At 40.5% G+C, this 16,437-nt stretch overlaps 1 protein-coding gene across 1 annotated transcript; it reads right to left on the bottom strand.

The window, feature by feature from the left end:
* Window positions 1-2,707: 2,707 nt before the first annotated feature.
* On the bottom strand, window positions 2,708-15,221 carry LOC115356804 (uncharacterized). Its single transcript, XM_030048067.1, is given in 4 exon segments — window positions 2,708-6,767; window positions 9,516-9,638; window positions 10,100-10,159; window positions 15,193-15,221. Coding segments are annotated over 2 exon segments (3,819 nt in total). The 5' UTR covers window positions 9,631-9,638; window positions 10,100-10,159; window positions 15,193-15,221; the 3' UTR covers window positions 2,708-3,063.
* Between the last annotated feature and the right edge of the window lie 1,216 nt (window positions 15,222-16,437).

The following is a 16,437-nucleotide window of genomic DNA, read 5'->3' as shown; positions in this document are numbered from 1 at the left end:
AGACATTTCAGATAATGTGTGATATGCATGTGTCTTTGTGTGTGTAATCATCTTGTGAATTTTTATAGTGATATCTGAAAGTAAAATGTTGAACCCCTTTCCCCTGTGTGTTCAAAACAGTGTTTTTTGGTAATATGTGGGCAAAAATAGGTGATTTTCAAAACTTTCCACCAATGGGATTTCTTGGGACTTTTTTTCCCTCACTCAGGACAAACTGAGGATACAAAATCAGTTGAGTTTGCTTCTCTTGCAATTTGTCCTAGGTTGACCCAATTTTTGCCTAAAATTACTGGACTATCAGACGTCACCACCGTCAGGTTTTCTGTGTGACGGTGATGACTGAAGTCTGAAAAATGCTTATAACAGAGCTCAAGATTCTTATTTTTTGTACCAAATAGTTAAATAAAGTTGTTAAGCAAGAAGCCATTAACTTGAGTGGTATAAATTTTGGAAATGTATGTTTTAATGAGGCGACTGTCACCACCGTCAGATTAGTGTCACCACCGTCAGAGGCAGTTATATTGGTTTTAAATGAATTTGCTTACAATATGTTTCTTTGGTGCTGTTGAGTTATTAAAGTAATAGTCTCTTTAAAACAAAAATATGTTTTTCAAATTAAAAAAAGCATCACAGTGATGGTGTTGACAAAAACAAAGTAGCCTAATAACTGGGAAAACCTATTTTATGAAAAAAATGCAAAATGAGGAGGTTGCACCGGTACATTGCTGAACAGCCAAGACTTTGGCCTATAATGATATACCTTCAGATTTTGTAATTTAACGCACTTTTTTTTCTCAAAATTAAATCTGTTTCATCCAAATTCCCAAGAATCAGTGATTTGTGACCCTGGACTACACTTCATCTGGACCCCGAGGCCCTGATGGACTACACTCCACCTGCCTTTAACTCTGTTTTCATTACCTTGTGGTGATACTTTTTTAAATTATTATTATTTGCGAATTGTCATTTACCATTTTTAAACAATACAATCATTTCTTCCTCCTCAGTTGTGTGCTGTTGTGAGTCGGAAACTCCCCAGTAGTGGTTGATTTTCATAAAGCAAATTTCATTCCATTTCCAGCCTCCCTCAAGGTCGTGACATATTTGCAGGCATAAAGCAGTTGAACCTTCATAAAAAGTTTGATTTAATACACATTTCCTCCTGGACAACCTTTCATTCATTTTTTAAAAATGATGCTGCATTGACTTGCAGAGGTAAGATAAGCCATTTTCAAACTGAGACAAACGGATGCGTGAACACACAGACAGAAACAGAAATGGTTCCACTCTGCTGCTTTGGTCAGATTCCCATGACTTTTTCAAAACTTCTAATAAAATAGTATTTTTCAATTATATGAATTTTAAGAAGTTCTTTACGACTGTATGAACCCTGAATTTTACCTATGCAGAGGAAAGATTCACTGACTCGTGTTAAGTGTAATATATCTTGTAGTATTAATGTTTAATTCATCAAGGAAAACCTGCAGCAAAGCCATCAAGTTGACCGGACAAACAGCAGGTGATTCGGATTAATTACATAGTCATTAAGTTCAGCTTGCTCTTCCAGCTCCTTATAACCCTTCAACAATCTTCAAGTGGCTTGTGAGACTAGATATAATCACCATCAGCAAATGGCTTTCAGCAGCAGAATTATCCATTTTGGATAAAATGCAGTAGTGTGCACACTGTGAACAAAAAGTTACAGGGGATGTAGAGGGTACAATCAGCAGGGCCTCATGTTCCCATGTGGAAGTGATCCTGTCCTCATCAGGTCAGATGTAAAGCAAAGTCTGAGGCTAGTGAGCCTCTCCTTGGACTAAGCTTAGAGAAGTTGCCTGTCTGAGCTTTTCTCTGGATGCCTGTGTGATCATGGAGCAGCCATGTGACCTCAGAAACATCCAACAACTGAGCTACATGCCTGATACTGCCCATCAGCATTCTGCACACACACACACATAAACAGGCTTCAGGTTCGTAAAAGTAACCAGTACTACCTGTACTATCTCTTTAAATGAATCACAGGTATTTAATCTATTGTGTAAGCTTATGTTTATAAATAAAATATCAGTTTATTCATATATTTTTAAAATAATTTATTTGTAACCATTGTTTCTGTGTCTCCACTGAAACATTTTGGAGCCCCCTTGAAGAGGCCAGCCTCCCACTTCAAAAACACTGATGTCATTATTACCATTATTTAAACTTGAAAATCACTCAGGGCCAGTTTGTATTCATATCAGTGTTGAGTGAATGTGCTTTTTTTTTTTTTTTTTTTTTGAATACATAAGTAATAAGGCTGGGTGATTTCATGGATTTAAATTGACTGTCGATAACTGCTAAATGATCATAGAGGATTAACAGCCTTTATGCCTCTTTGGTTTTTCTTCATGCATTTCCTGCTCCACTCTGACAAATACAAGTATCAGCCTTTGAATTTTTTAACATTTATTTTCAATAACACCAAAATCAAAGGACAATTTTAGGGAACAAAAATAAAAGTTACCACTGCTGACAAAAATGCCTCATGATTGATAACAAATGATCAACAATCTGTATAACTTGAACTTGACAACAAATTCCACACTGGACACACACAAAAAAAGACTTTTTTTCTATTTGTGCTCTACTTTTAGCAGTTTATCAGTTCCTCTGTTCTCTGACAAACTGGGCAATTCTCACAAATCTAAATACTTAACATTAACAGCAGTGATGTTCCCATTATGTTTATTAAGAATTCATTCCTAATTGCATTACAGAAAAAACAACAATTACTCTAAAATACTAAGAGAAATCAATGATTTACTAATAAAATATTAAAAAACCTAACATTTTCTCACATCAAATTACGAAAACTGTTTTAATTCCAACATCTAGACAGCTGTTAAGATTAATTTTGCTCCTTGGAGCCATGATTTCCTCTCAGAGTGTCCATTATCATGACAGTGTGTGTCTGCAGCTCACAGCATTAGAAGCTGCAGTGGTTTTATTAAGGCAGATAAGAAGATCTTCTCCTGATCTAATGACAAGGCTTCACTAGAAATATCCACAAGTGAGTTTTCTCCTCTATTGTTTGAAAAAATCTTGGAAGTCAGCTTGCTTTTTTTGCCTCTTCTGTTTTCCCCCATACATTTCCTGCTCGGTTTTTGTACGTTTTCCTTGTTTGGAAACTTTAGATATAATTGTTGCTCTTTCTCTCATTGCCTCCAGAGACTGAATTCGGGCCAGGTAACCCTCTTTGGCCTCTGACTTTTCTCCTTCAATGAGCAGGTCGATGTATTCTGGAGTGGTCAGAGGGTTGGGCCTCAAGGCGATCTCTTTGAGCCGAGCAATGCAGTGCGCTGACTCCTCCATGAGGGACATTACCACATCTTGAAGGTTTGCAATCTCTCCCTCTTGCTTCTCAATGATTTCCTGAACAGTCAGCTTTGCTTGTGTAGCTTGTTCATACTTCTCCTTCAGATCTTTCAGTGTCCGCTTCTCTTTAACTTTAACATACTCCCACCTGTACTTCTGGTTGAAATGCACCGTCCAAACACATTTTCCTGGGCACACGGTACACCTGCCATCTTTCATGGCTGCACAGCCATGCTTTTTCTGATCATCTGCAATTGCACAGGGGTAGTGGCATGTTATTGAACACTGTTGGCAGTTGGTGATATACTCTCCTTTTTTTGTAATCTGGATTTGTTCTGGCCTGATAATGTCAACTTCAATCTCAAAATTTTCATTTGTGGAGATGGCAGCTTCATGTTCTTGAAGTTTCTGTTTTATCATCTTTATTTCTTCAAGTTTAGCTAATCCAGCTTTAACTTGTGGCTGCAAACCTTCAATGACTGTTTGAAGCTGCTTGCGCTCTTTAAGAACCTCTTTGGTCATTTGCAAGCTTTTGGTTGGTATTTTCTCTAAAGCAGTGAAAAAGTTTTTCATGCTTTTGGCACCCATGCTCCAAAACATTTGATCAAAGTTATCATCATCCATGTCTTCATCTGAATCTGTATTACCTGATTTGTCATTGATGGATGTGTTGTCTGCAAACAGTGCTGAATTGTTGAATTTGAAGTGGACAGGAAGTCCTGCATCTGTTTTAGGGCATGGGACTCCAGAGGCATTAACTGCTTCAAGGACCGGTGGCCTTTGACCATCTGCGAATGTTACCAGCATCCGGATGTTTTCTGCCACATCTTTACCAAAAATGGACAGCACTGAATCAAACACATATTTTTGTGTTGGTGTTAGCCGTGGAAGAGAAGCCTGGGTCACAAAACACACAGCGTCAATCTCACTGACTCCCTTAGCAGAGGTGAAAAGACTCCGGATCTGCTCTGTGATCGCCCTGTCTCTTTCTATCCCTCTTGTGTCCCCAAAACCGGGAGTGTCAACTATGGTCAGCGAATATGGGATATTAAATCCCTCTTGATGGTTGACTTTGTACACAGTGACTTCAGAGGTCTGACTTTCAGCTTGTGATCTCAACTGACCCTCATCAATTAACTTGAATCTGAAATTGTCATTCCACTCTACACCAACAATGTAGTTGATCATTCCATTGATCAGAGTTGACTTTCCTGATCCAGTTGCTCCAAGAACCATTATTGTACGACTTCGACTGAAGGTTACTTTGCCAAAACTGTAGCACCTGCATCCATCTATGTCCATAGTTTCTTTCTTCAGAGGTAGCTTGTAGACTGAGGGTGATGCAGAATTTTGACGTTTGCTTGTACGTTTGAGGAATTCTGCGAGGCGCACTTGTTTTTTTGTCTGCACATTAACTGTGATGCTTTCCTTGCTTCTACCAGCTACACCATAATTGCATCTGACCCTGACAGCGTACTCTGTCTCTGGCTTAAGCCCAGATATGATGGCCTTTTCAGCTCTTGACCTCATTTCGTTCCATTCAAGTTCTTCATGTTTCACCCCAGGAGCTGTTTTTACATACTCTACAATGTAGCTCAAAATGGTGACACCTTTGTCAATCTCAGCAGGTTTCTCCCAGCTAACTAATAGCTCATTTGAATTTGGTTCAGCTTGCAGTTTTCCAGGAGGACTAGTGGGTAAGGTTGTAATGGGACCACTGTCTTTACTGACTGGTCCTTTTCCAACTGAGCACACTGCTCTGCATCTGAACAAGTACTCTGTGTTAGGAGTCAGACTGGACACTGTGACTTCTCCAGCTTTCAATACTGTCATTTGCTGCCAGTCATCTTCTCCACTGACACAGTACTCAACAGAGTAGTGGGTGATGTTTTCTGCTCCGAATCCTGGTGGGGAAATCTTCACTGTCAAACTGTTGTGGGTTGTGTCACTTACTGCTGGTTTTTCAGGCTTTGAAGGAGGCTCAAAGTTCTCACTGACCAAAGAGCCTTTTTTATAAAGGTGGATGCTTGCACCTCTCTGTTTCTCATTTGTTGTGCCTGCTATAAGGAAACAAATATTGTTATCCATGTTGGTGTATGCAAACTCATTGAAGAGCTTTGCTTTTTGCCTCACAGCATCCATCACCTCCTGTGGAAAGTACCATTGTTCCTTCTCTACATCATAAGTCTGATATGTGATGTCTTGAAGACTCTCTGGTTGGGGTGTTTCCTTTAAGTACTTTGATAAATCTGAGAGGTATGGTTCATCATCCTCCAGTGAGGTGAAAGCAAAGCACACAGCATGCTCAGCACTGTTGATTTCCTTGTCTAGTACATGGCGAGATGTGACAATCTTGGTGTTTTTCATCATGTTGGTGATTGATTGTAAAGTGCTGATTTCTCTCTCTTTACAACTCATCCACTCACTCAGGTTTTTGTTGTTGAATGGAGAAGAATGTCTCTTTTTCAACATCTCTGCAAGCACAGCCTCCTCTTCCCCTCCTCCCCGGATTGATGGAAGTTTCTTTGCCAGGGTCCTCTGGAATTCCAGCTTGTACTCAGAGAGCAATTCTTTAAAGGTTTTTAGCTTTTTCCCAATCTGTGGGAAGTGTTGGGTTGTGCTGTTTTTCATTGCATCATTGCACCTCATTTCTAGCTCACTCAAGTCCTCCAGGACACTCTGTGCCTCCATTACTAATCTAATACTTATCTGACGGACAAGTTGAGCTGCAGCAGAGTCTAAACTTTTCAGGGGCATCAGCCAGACCTTCACTGGCACGGCATTTTCTCCATTTGCTCCCAGTAATTTTGGAAGACTTTGGTAGACTTGTATTGCATCCTGAAAGGACACAGGATTTTTCTGAAGGTTAAAGTCACCGTGGAATTTGCAGGAGAATTTCTGAATATTTCCAATGTCCATGTCTCTCATTTGCAAGGAACCTTCGCCTTCAGTTGCAAGGAAGGGAATCTTCTTGATTATCACCTTCAGGTTGCTTTCAATGTCCTGATGATCCTCATTTTCAGACACCTCACGGTCAAATACAAAGAAGGCTTGTGCCCCATAAAGAATCCCTATGACGACATGTGTTGCTATTCCGTTTTCAAAAACGTATTGATGTTTCACATTGCCTCTTCCAAGATGATTCATTGACAGCTCCTGGAACTTGGTTGTAGTTTTGTATTTGAGTGTCACTCTGGCCTGATTTTTGGAAATCTTACTGTCATTTAGGTATTTGGCAGAGCCCTCAACCTCTATCAGTCCAGCCAAGAAACTTGCCTTCAGGGAGGCGTCAACATTTAATGATGAAGATTTGTCCTCAAGTGATTCAGATGCAACTATCTCAAATTCATTGTTGGGTTGGGGTCTTTCTCATGCATCCTTCTCCAGAGCTTCACGATCCCACAGTGTCAAGCCTGCAACAGAGTTAAAAATAAATGAATTTCTGACAGCACACATCCAAGCTCCAGATCTTTTCAGTGTTTTTTTTTTTTTTTTTTTTTAACCCTATAAAGCTATTTGTATCATATATGTTACAAATGGCTTTTTCGTTTTCAGTTTAATCAATACTTGACCAAAATACTGTTGTATACCTTTGAACACTTCCCCTGTTCACCCTGGACCATTGGCACTTCAAGTACATATCATATATCATACACCAGAAAGGTCGTGTAATAACATTTTTTTTTTTATTATTTTTTATGTATTTTGTAATAGGACTAAATAAAGGGTTCAGTTTCAAAAAATTAGAATTTTCTGCCAATTCTTTCATAGTTCAGGCTTTATAGGGTTAAATCCTTTCGGCAAAGTACATGATAGATGAGAATGTACATGGTGCATGATGACTTTGTATGTACAGTACCAGTCAAAACTTTGGACATGCCTTCTCATTCAATGGCTTTTCATTATTTTTTTTATTTTCTACATTACACTGTAGATTAATACTGCAGACATCAAAAGAGATTATATAGAAAACAAAAAAGTGTTATATAAACAAGAGTATGTTTTAATAATAGAAATAAAGAAAAAACACTGAATGAGAAGGTGTGTCCAAACACTGACTGGTACTGTATCTAATAAACCACTGAACTGACTTTGGTTAAGTTATTTTCTACCCACAACTGTCATCATGATTGAAAGATTTTTTTCTCAAAATGGTGGTGAAAGTAGACATCATTTTTTGACTTTATTATCATCAAACATGTTGTTATATAACAGCAAACACACACAAGACATTTCTATCTTTTTGCACAGCTAAAAATGTGCTCTATACAAGATTACCAATTAAAGCACATTATTAAATTAGTACAACAACAAAGTAATTACAGAAAGCACTGAAAACCAACTGTGATTGTTTAAGAGATTGTCAGTCATGATGTGGGAGGTAATTTGATCTATTTTTCCTTGGATTTTCTGTTGGTGGAGTTTGGGTTCTGTAGGTGGTGCTCTTTTCTTTGTTGAGTCAGTCACTATCATTGCTCAGGCTAAATACCAATGCCTCTTGTATTTATTTATTTCCAAACAAAGCAGAAGCATAAAATACATCCCTTTCTATGCAGCATCATCATTTTCCAGGAAACAGCGACCAGACATTGAATGATCAGAGCACGAAATGGAAAGTGTTTTCATGAAATGGACAAAGGTTGGATCACTACTGTCATACATCAAATGGTAATAGTGCATCCAAAGAAGAGAGAAATAAATAAATAAAATAAATATTTGAAAAGTTGCGGATTACAGAAGCGTATTGCTGCCATGCCAGAAAAGAAAAATGTATCAGTATCACGTTATTAAGTGAAAAATGTATTGTTATAATAAGATGTTTTTCATGTTTTAATATGATGTTTTCACGTTATTACAAAATACAACCTTCTCACACTATAACAAGAAACTTTTTTGTTATAACAATATGAAATGAAAAGGTTCATGTTATACAATTTATAATAAATAAATACAAATATATACAAAATAAACATAAATATTATATTGTTATAACAAAAAAGTTTCTTGTTATAATGTGATATGGTTATATCTTGTAATAATGTGAAAATATCATGTTAAAATGTTAAAATGTCTTGTTATAACGTGAAAAACATCTTGTTATAACAACAAAGTTTTCATGTAATAATATGATACTCATATTCCTGGGTAAACCAATCAGAGCTCCGTCTCCCGTCCCCTCTAACAGCCAGGTGTGTCCCACCTTGGTGGGCTGCTGTTCTAATGGAGGATTCTCCAGGTAAGAAGGAAGGAGACGGAGTGAAAGCTCCCGAGCAGATCAGGACTCCATCTGAGCTCCCTGAGGTGAAGCAGCGTCCCTGCCCTGTGTGTGGGACAAGCAGAGCGGACGCTCGCCGGCGCCCCCTATGGAGGCCACCATCACTGTCTGATGATGAGCTTCAGACAGCAGAGAGACCTGCAGCACTGATCTCAGAGCTGCTGTTTGCTGCTCAGACACTTTCAGCCTCAAGACAGCAACGCAGCAACACTGCAGCTGAGCTCTGCTCATTTTTACCCCTTTTCCACCAAACCGGTTCCAGGGCTGGTTTGGAACCAGTGCCTGACTTAGCACCAGTTCTTTGTTTTTCCACCGCCCTAGCACCGGCCAAACTGGTTCCAAACGCGACCCACCACGTCATTGGTGGGCGGGGTTACAGACAGCGAATGCTACAAACATAAAGCTAAACATACTCACCGTTTGTTCCGACCACGAATACGACAATATTTGCGTTTTTTGCCTCTGGATCTCATTGTAGGCTTGTAAACACACGAGCAGTATTTGCATCGCTACGGTGGGGCGTCCATGTTTGTTGTTGTGATTCCGAGCGAGCGTCTCGCACACCCACCTGATCACGTTTCACGATGACGTCATGACGTGGCTCTGACGTGGCTCCGCTTGGCTCTTTGCCGATGGAAAAGCAAACCGGTTCTTTGTTGGAACCAGTTAAGCACCGGCTCTAGCACCAGCTCCGAACCAGCACCAGGTGTTTTTTGGTGGAAAAGGGGCATTTAAGAACAACATGCCCATGGAGCCCAGAGGGACACAAGACACTTTGTTGTTTCCACAATGTGGACACTGCACTGGTTGGAAACCAGCAAAGACACTTGCATCATGCTTGGTGCTGCTTTGCGCCAGGTGTAAGATAGGGGACAAAAAGTCTTACCAGGAATCAGGGAGTCTTGGCGGCAGTCGTACAGCATCCCGAGGCTGAAAGGCCGACCAAGAGCTGACACCTCTATCGTCTCTCTGTCTATCGTTTTGCTGGATGTCTGGCCCATCGTTCAGCCTGCACTGGGCAAAATACACAACAGTTTCTTAGTGACTCTCCTGCTGCCCTGCTTGTTATTTACTTATCACTTGCAGTGCTCCACTGAGCTGGAATGAAATAACGAGGCAAACAAATCAAAATCAAATCAAAGCATGATTTTTTGGGGCGCTCCTCAAGGTCTTGCTGTGTCAGCGTGGTATTTTGGAGGAATTTGGAGGGCTAACAAAATTTGAGTAAATGTTCTTCTGTTGACCTTGAAAGTACTGAAGTACCTTGATTTGCAGTTAGAGCAGCCTAGATAATTATGGCATGGATTCAAATGCAGCAGATTTGTCAGCTAAACATTTATTCTGTGAACTTTACTCCAACACAAGAGTAACAAAAATATTCTTTAAGGGCAACTATTTTGTTTTTTCCCAGTTAACTCAAACGGCTTCAAACATAGTGCATGTAGCTGCAGCTAATGGGAAAAAACTCACCTGGGTGGAGCGTGTCTCTGGACCTCTGTAGGTTTGGGCAAACCCCCGAATGTTTACAACCTGTAACAACCAAGACCCAAGAAAAGACTCAACTGCAGGAACCACAAAAAATAGAGCAGCTGTAAAATCAACCAGAGGTTTACTGAGAGCCAGGCAAAAGGTCATACACAGGTGGTCAGTCAAAACAGCAGAGGCACAGATAAGGAGCAGGCAGAATCTCAAACAAAAACAGGCAGGAGTCAAAAACATGGCAGAGCTACATGTGCATGGACATAATCAGAGTCAAAGGCAAGGCGAGGTCAAAAACAGTCACAGGCTCAAATGTTGGAAAGCTCAGCACAAAAGCTACAAGACAATCTGAATGAACCAGCAGCTGCTTGTACACCGACTCGGCTGACGCTGACTGAGAAGAGGTGGGACTGATAACTGGCAGCAAACTTGAAAGGAGTGATGTAATACAATGAGGACACACACAGAAATACAAAATAAAACAGCATCTGCACAAGAAACACAGAGTCCATGAAAATGATGTCCAAAACCATGACAGAACATCTGGCTCCACCCCTGGTGAGATAACCTGACCAGCCACACTGTCCCAGTGTTAGCTCGATAGCTACGTTTAATTCACATGTTGCGTGTATTAGCGGCCCTTAATGTAGGAGAGTCACATCCACCTGCTGTGTGATGCATATTGCCTTATTTGGACATGACTCCCAGAGATGGGAGGTGTTTCCCAATTAAAAGGCAACACGCAAAAGGGACTCCATAACTTTTGTTTCCTTTCTTCAAACTTGGGTTGTAAATAATCAGGCAATAAATGTAAAAAATGCAAAGAAATGGTTGCCTTTTAAGTTCTTCCCTGCACCTTACATCACAGTCCATACAAGAATTATGGCATAAAGCTGTACAGAGGATAATCATTATGTATAAAAATATAATCATTTAAGCCACTGCATTTAAAAACAAACAAAAAAAACCTCTCCACTTTAACAACTACAAAGTACTCTGACTGTAATTACCACATTGGTTGTGTTTCAGCCATGATCTCAGTTGTGATTTAAAACTAGAGAAGGTAGAGCACTGTTTGATACTGGTAGGTTTTGTCTTCCAAAGGTTTGCAGCTCTAACAGAGAAAGCTTTGCTGCAGGTCATCCCCTCTCTCTCCCCTGCCTTTCCTGTCTCTCTCCACTGTGACCGTCAAATAAAGCAGAAATGCCAAAAAAAAAAAAAAAAAAAAAAAAAAAACTTAAACAAACAAACAAACAAAAAAACTGTCAGTATGTGCTTACACCAAAACACAAGTGAGTGCTGTCGAGGATGGGTGAAGTCTGTCTGTCAGTGCCAGGCCTGTCACCAGCCTCCAGTACTGAAGTTTGCTGGTGTGGTAAACGACAGCTGAGACTCCTCAGAGGCCGTGAGAGTATCCATGACTACCCCAACATTTTACACAAACACTGTAGTTTGCCTGTTTGTTGGTAATGAGGTCATTTTCAAATAAAATCACATCTCATTTATGAAATGCTGCAGAGGTTATAACTCCACCTCTGAAATGTCCAGAATTTGCTCATTTTTGGGTCAGACAGCACCTTATAATAACAGATTAGATACCCAGCAGTCAAATAATAATAAAAATATAGGTTATATATAATAATAGGTCATATAAACTCTGTAATAACAGAATAGGAAGGAATTAGTTCAGTAATAACTACAAGTTAAAACAATAAGTTCTTCCCGAACTGTTACCCCCAAAACAAACGTTTAAAAAAAAAAATACACTGCAACTTTGAACTAATTATGTTGTATGTTTCTGGCTATAATCTACAGTGTTACTCTATTATACAGCACAGTTCCTTCTGGTAAAATCTGTTTATTAGAAACAGGGGCGGACTGGGACAAAAAATCGGCCAGGGCATTTTGGACCAGACCGGCCCACCACATTCGATAACGCACACCTTTCCGGTCTTTTTGCTCTTAAATGTGTTTACCAACTGTGCAACTCTTTAAAGCCATAATGCCATGCAATTAGTTAGCTGTCATCAGCAGTGTTGGGCACGTTACTTTGAAAAAGTAATTAATTATAGTCACTAGTTACTTCTACTAAAAAGTAATTAATTACCAGGAAAAGTAACTATTACGTTACTTTTTAAAAAATTGTTCAAATATGTCAAATTACTTGGCTGCCCCAATCATACTGGCCTATAGTACTATAGTGGAACAATAAAATACAATAGATGAATAGGAATTGAACTTTTTTATTCTATTGAACAGGCCACAACTGGCCAACACCTTTTGGGCATCTACTTCAGATCAGTAAGTGCAGGTGCCTATCAACATGAATGGAGAATGAGCCCAAACTGCACATAGGAAGGTCATGGCGACAAACAAAGTATATCACACAAATCCTTTAAATCTGAATCTGATTCGATTGGTATATATATCTCCCCATAAAGTTTTAGAACAAGGCATTAAAAAAGGCAAAAAAAAAAACAACAAACAAACAAAAAAAAAAACCCAAAACAAAACAAGGCAAAATAATAATAATAATAATAATAATAATAATAATAATAATAATGATAATAATAATTTAGCACCTGGGTTACAAATTCACAAAAAGAGTACAGAAATGAAAATGACAGAAACCCTAAATGCCACTGTGTGTGTCATCTAGCCAGTGACAGGCAGAATGATAAGAATCACTTCTCTGTCATGGTTAACAACAAAGTGAGGTAGGCTAATAAAGTAAGACCCACCTTTTGTCCGGGTGGGGAATTGAACCGAAGACCGCCTGCACAGCAGACAGGGGCACTATCCGCTCTACCATCGGGAATTGAGTTCCTCTCGCATTGTTTGGGCTTGTTCTTCATTCATATTGATAAATTACGAAAAAGCGAAAAAGTCCGATCGGTTTGAAAATTGACAGCCGCTTTTTTTCCTCGCAGTTTCTCTGCGCCACTTTTGCGTTTCCTCTCCATCTCAGTAGATCCTATGAGATAACGTTCGACCCGCGTTGCACTGCACACCGGCGCACCGAGCCACAGGCTGTGATCTGATTGGACCAGCCCCGTGTCAGTGAAGAGAAATAACCAATGGGCCGCAGAGCAGCGTGTCTCAGGGGCCGGCCCGGTGCTGAGTAAACAAACTCTTGCAATGACTTTATTTGCCGAAATCATTATGCAGGCGGGACCAAACTACGCAAAAGGGTTTGTTTAGCAATGTGATTGGGCCAGCCCAGTGTCAATCAGCCGCTGATCTACTGATCTTACGGTCAGCTATTTCAATAATAATAATAATAAAAAAAAAAAAAAAAAAAAAAAAAAAAGTGTCGGGGGACTGTCGGCCCACTTAGCACATCGGCCCACCGGGCCACCCCTGATTAGAAATCTCCCATGATTTTTATTCCATTTTTAAAGTCAGTCAAATAGTGGGCAAAATATTCAGCTGTTATCAGTGGCGCCTGCAGAGTGAAATTGTGAGGTACGAACGCACGTACGCACGCACGCACGTATAGCCTAATGTTGTAGATATACATGACTCTCAGCAGCAAGTTGATGTGATAGTAGAGGCGCCTCAGCACCCACTGCACCAACCTCAAGTGGAAATGAGCGATATTAGGAGGGCGCTCGTGTGCCCCCAAGTAGATTGCGCCCTGGGTAGAGTTCTCATATTCTGCGCGAACCCGGCCCGACATAAATTTAAAATTTACGTGAATTGGGCGGGTCGGGTCGGGCTTCGGGTTCTGTGGGGATTTTTTTTTTTTTTTTTTTTTTTTTTTTTAAAATAAAAAAAAAATAGAATTATGTGTTCTGTTATTGATTATGACGTTTCATTTTTATGTGACTGGTGGAGAGAGTGAGAGACTGGATTGGATTTGGAGGCTAAACTTTCAGTGACAGACAGACAACCAGCTGTGCGAGCGCAGCGCAAACAAGTGAGAGAGAGTTGCAGCAGCATCCCGCTGTGCTGGCAGACTCGGCAGCAGGGACGGTTTCTGCTATGGGCAGTGCAACTGCCCAGGGCGCAATCTACTTGGGGGCGCACGAGAAAAAAAAAAAAAAATCTCCAGTTTTCTAGACTACCGTATTGACCCGCACATGCCGCGGCACCATCAGTCGGCATCAGGCGGGCCGACCGCGGCACCGTCCGGCCGCGCCCACCCGTCAGGTCTGCCGGATCTGACAGGTGAGCTGCCTCATGCTGGCCGGTGCCGCGGCCGGCCCGCCTGATACCGACTGATGGTGCCCCGGTGCCGCGGCCGACCGGCACTGCTAAATAATGGCGAATTTGGCGATTAGGGGCGATTTTTTTTTTTTTTTTTTTTCGGGCTTTATCGGGCTGTCGGGCCTAAAGTTCGGCTAATTAGTCGGGTCGGGTCAGGCCTCGGGCTGGCCCAGTCCGGCCCGGGTCGGGTCGGGTCTTAATTTTCAGGCCCGATGAGAACTCTAGCCCTGGGCGGCTGCCCACATTGCCCATAGCAAAAACCGTCCCTGACAGGTATCATTATATCAACTTCAACAGCAAAACCAAGGCCAAGTTTTTTGTGTTCCAAAAACCAAATGTAAAGTTTAAAGTTTGCATACAGGGAAAAAAGGCTCATGTACAAAGCTGCCTACTAATTGGTATTATATATATATATATATATATATATATATATATATACACACACACTGGTGGACTCATATACATCTAAATAAATTATAGGCTATATTAAGATCCACCAATTACACAGGTCATGTGCATGTGCAACAGAAAACAGCCTGTACTTCAAATACAATATAATGGTCAACATGTTGGCATGGTAACAGGTGGATTGACGGCGTAACGTTACACAGACATTTTTTTAACTTCATCGCTTGACCCTGTGCCGCATCTGATCCTAAACTTTCTTTCACCAGGCAGTTCAGTTCAGTGAACTCACAGCTCATCACACAAACAGACAAACCATCTGTATTTTCTTTCTTTAGTGACTGATGTTTATACTAGTTATCATTTTTTCTCTGCTAATAAAGGCAAACACCAATATTTGTGACGGCTGCCCTGAAAGCCAGGCTGACGCTGTAAGTGTTGTGGTACAAACCAAGTGTCTCTGTACTCACATCAGAAATGTCTCTGCTGCTGTCAGGCTGCGATACACCGACGTCCTCAGCTGACTGTGATCTGAATCCTGCCTTTACAATCTGTGGTGAAAAAAGCAAACTCTTCTATGTTTTTACTGGCTGACATGGACTGAGGGTCATGAGGAAGAAGCTGCAACCTCACCAACTACGTCTGATTTTGTGTAAATGGACTGACCTCCTCTCAATGTGCAGGGTGGAGTTTCCCGCGTTTTTTGTTTTTACTGTTTTCATATAAGAGTGAAAAAGGCATGAGCGCTGGAAGCAAAAAAAAATGTGGTTGGGACAACGGGGGAACTTCTGGGGGGCCTCCCCCAGTGAGTTCTGTAATGAGCAGACCCCATTTCCTGTATTCTGGTGCATTTTAACAGGTGGTGTGATATTTTTATCCAGCTACAGCAGAAGAAGAAATATGGGCACATTTTGTAATTTCCTTCAGAGGCTGGTCCCATCAGATCATGGCAAGTGGCAGGGAGAGACAGACAGATAGGGAGAGACAGGGAGAGACAGACAGATAGGGAGAGTCAGGGAGAGACAGACAGATAGGGAGAGTCAGGGAGAGACAGACAGACAGAGAGCAGCAGGGAGAGACAGACAGACAGGGAGAGACAGACAGATAGGGAGAGACAGGGAGAGACAGACAGGCTACTTTAAATCCAACACACAGAACCTAAAAATCTCATAAAATCTCATCAGATATTGAAATGGTTATGACACAATTAGCCCAAACCCAAAATGACTCATACAATCACCAGGTTTCAAGTTTATTAACAAACAAAAACAGAAGATAATAAACAGGACACATTCCCTCTGTTATCATCAGCAGATAAAGAGCTGAAAAATCTCTTTACGTCAACTTGATCCTGTTCATCCTGGTGGACGTGGAGACACTCACACTGTTCAGGCGACGCTGACTCATACAGTGACCTCAAAAACACTTTAACCCTCAAACTCCACAGTTCAACACTATACACACTATATCTATCTATCTATCTATCCATCTATATCTATATCTATCTATCTATCTCTATCTATCTATCTATCTATCTATATCTATATCTATATCTATCTATCTATCTATCTATATCTATCTCTATCTATCTCTATCTATCTATCTATCTATCTATATCTATCTATCTATCTATCTATCTATATCTATATCTATCTATCTATCTATCTATCTATCTATATCTATCTATCTATCTATCTATCTATCTATCTATATCT

This window comes from Myripristis murdjan, unplaced genomic scaffold, assembly GCF_902150065.1.
Source record: "Myripristis murdjan unplaced genomic scaffold, fMyrMur1.1, whole genome shotgun sequence".
Taxonomy (NCBI): domain Eukaryota; kingdom Metazoa; phylum Chordata; class Actinopteri; order Holocentriformes; family Holocentridae; genus Myripristis; species Myripristis murdjan.
This window is presented reverse-complemented; position numbering and strand designations above follow the sequence as displayed.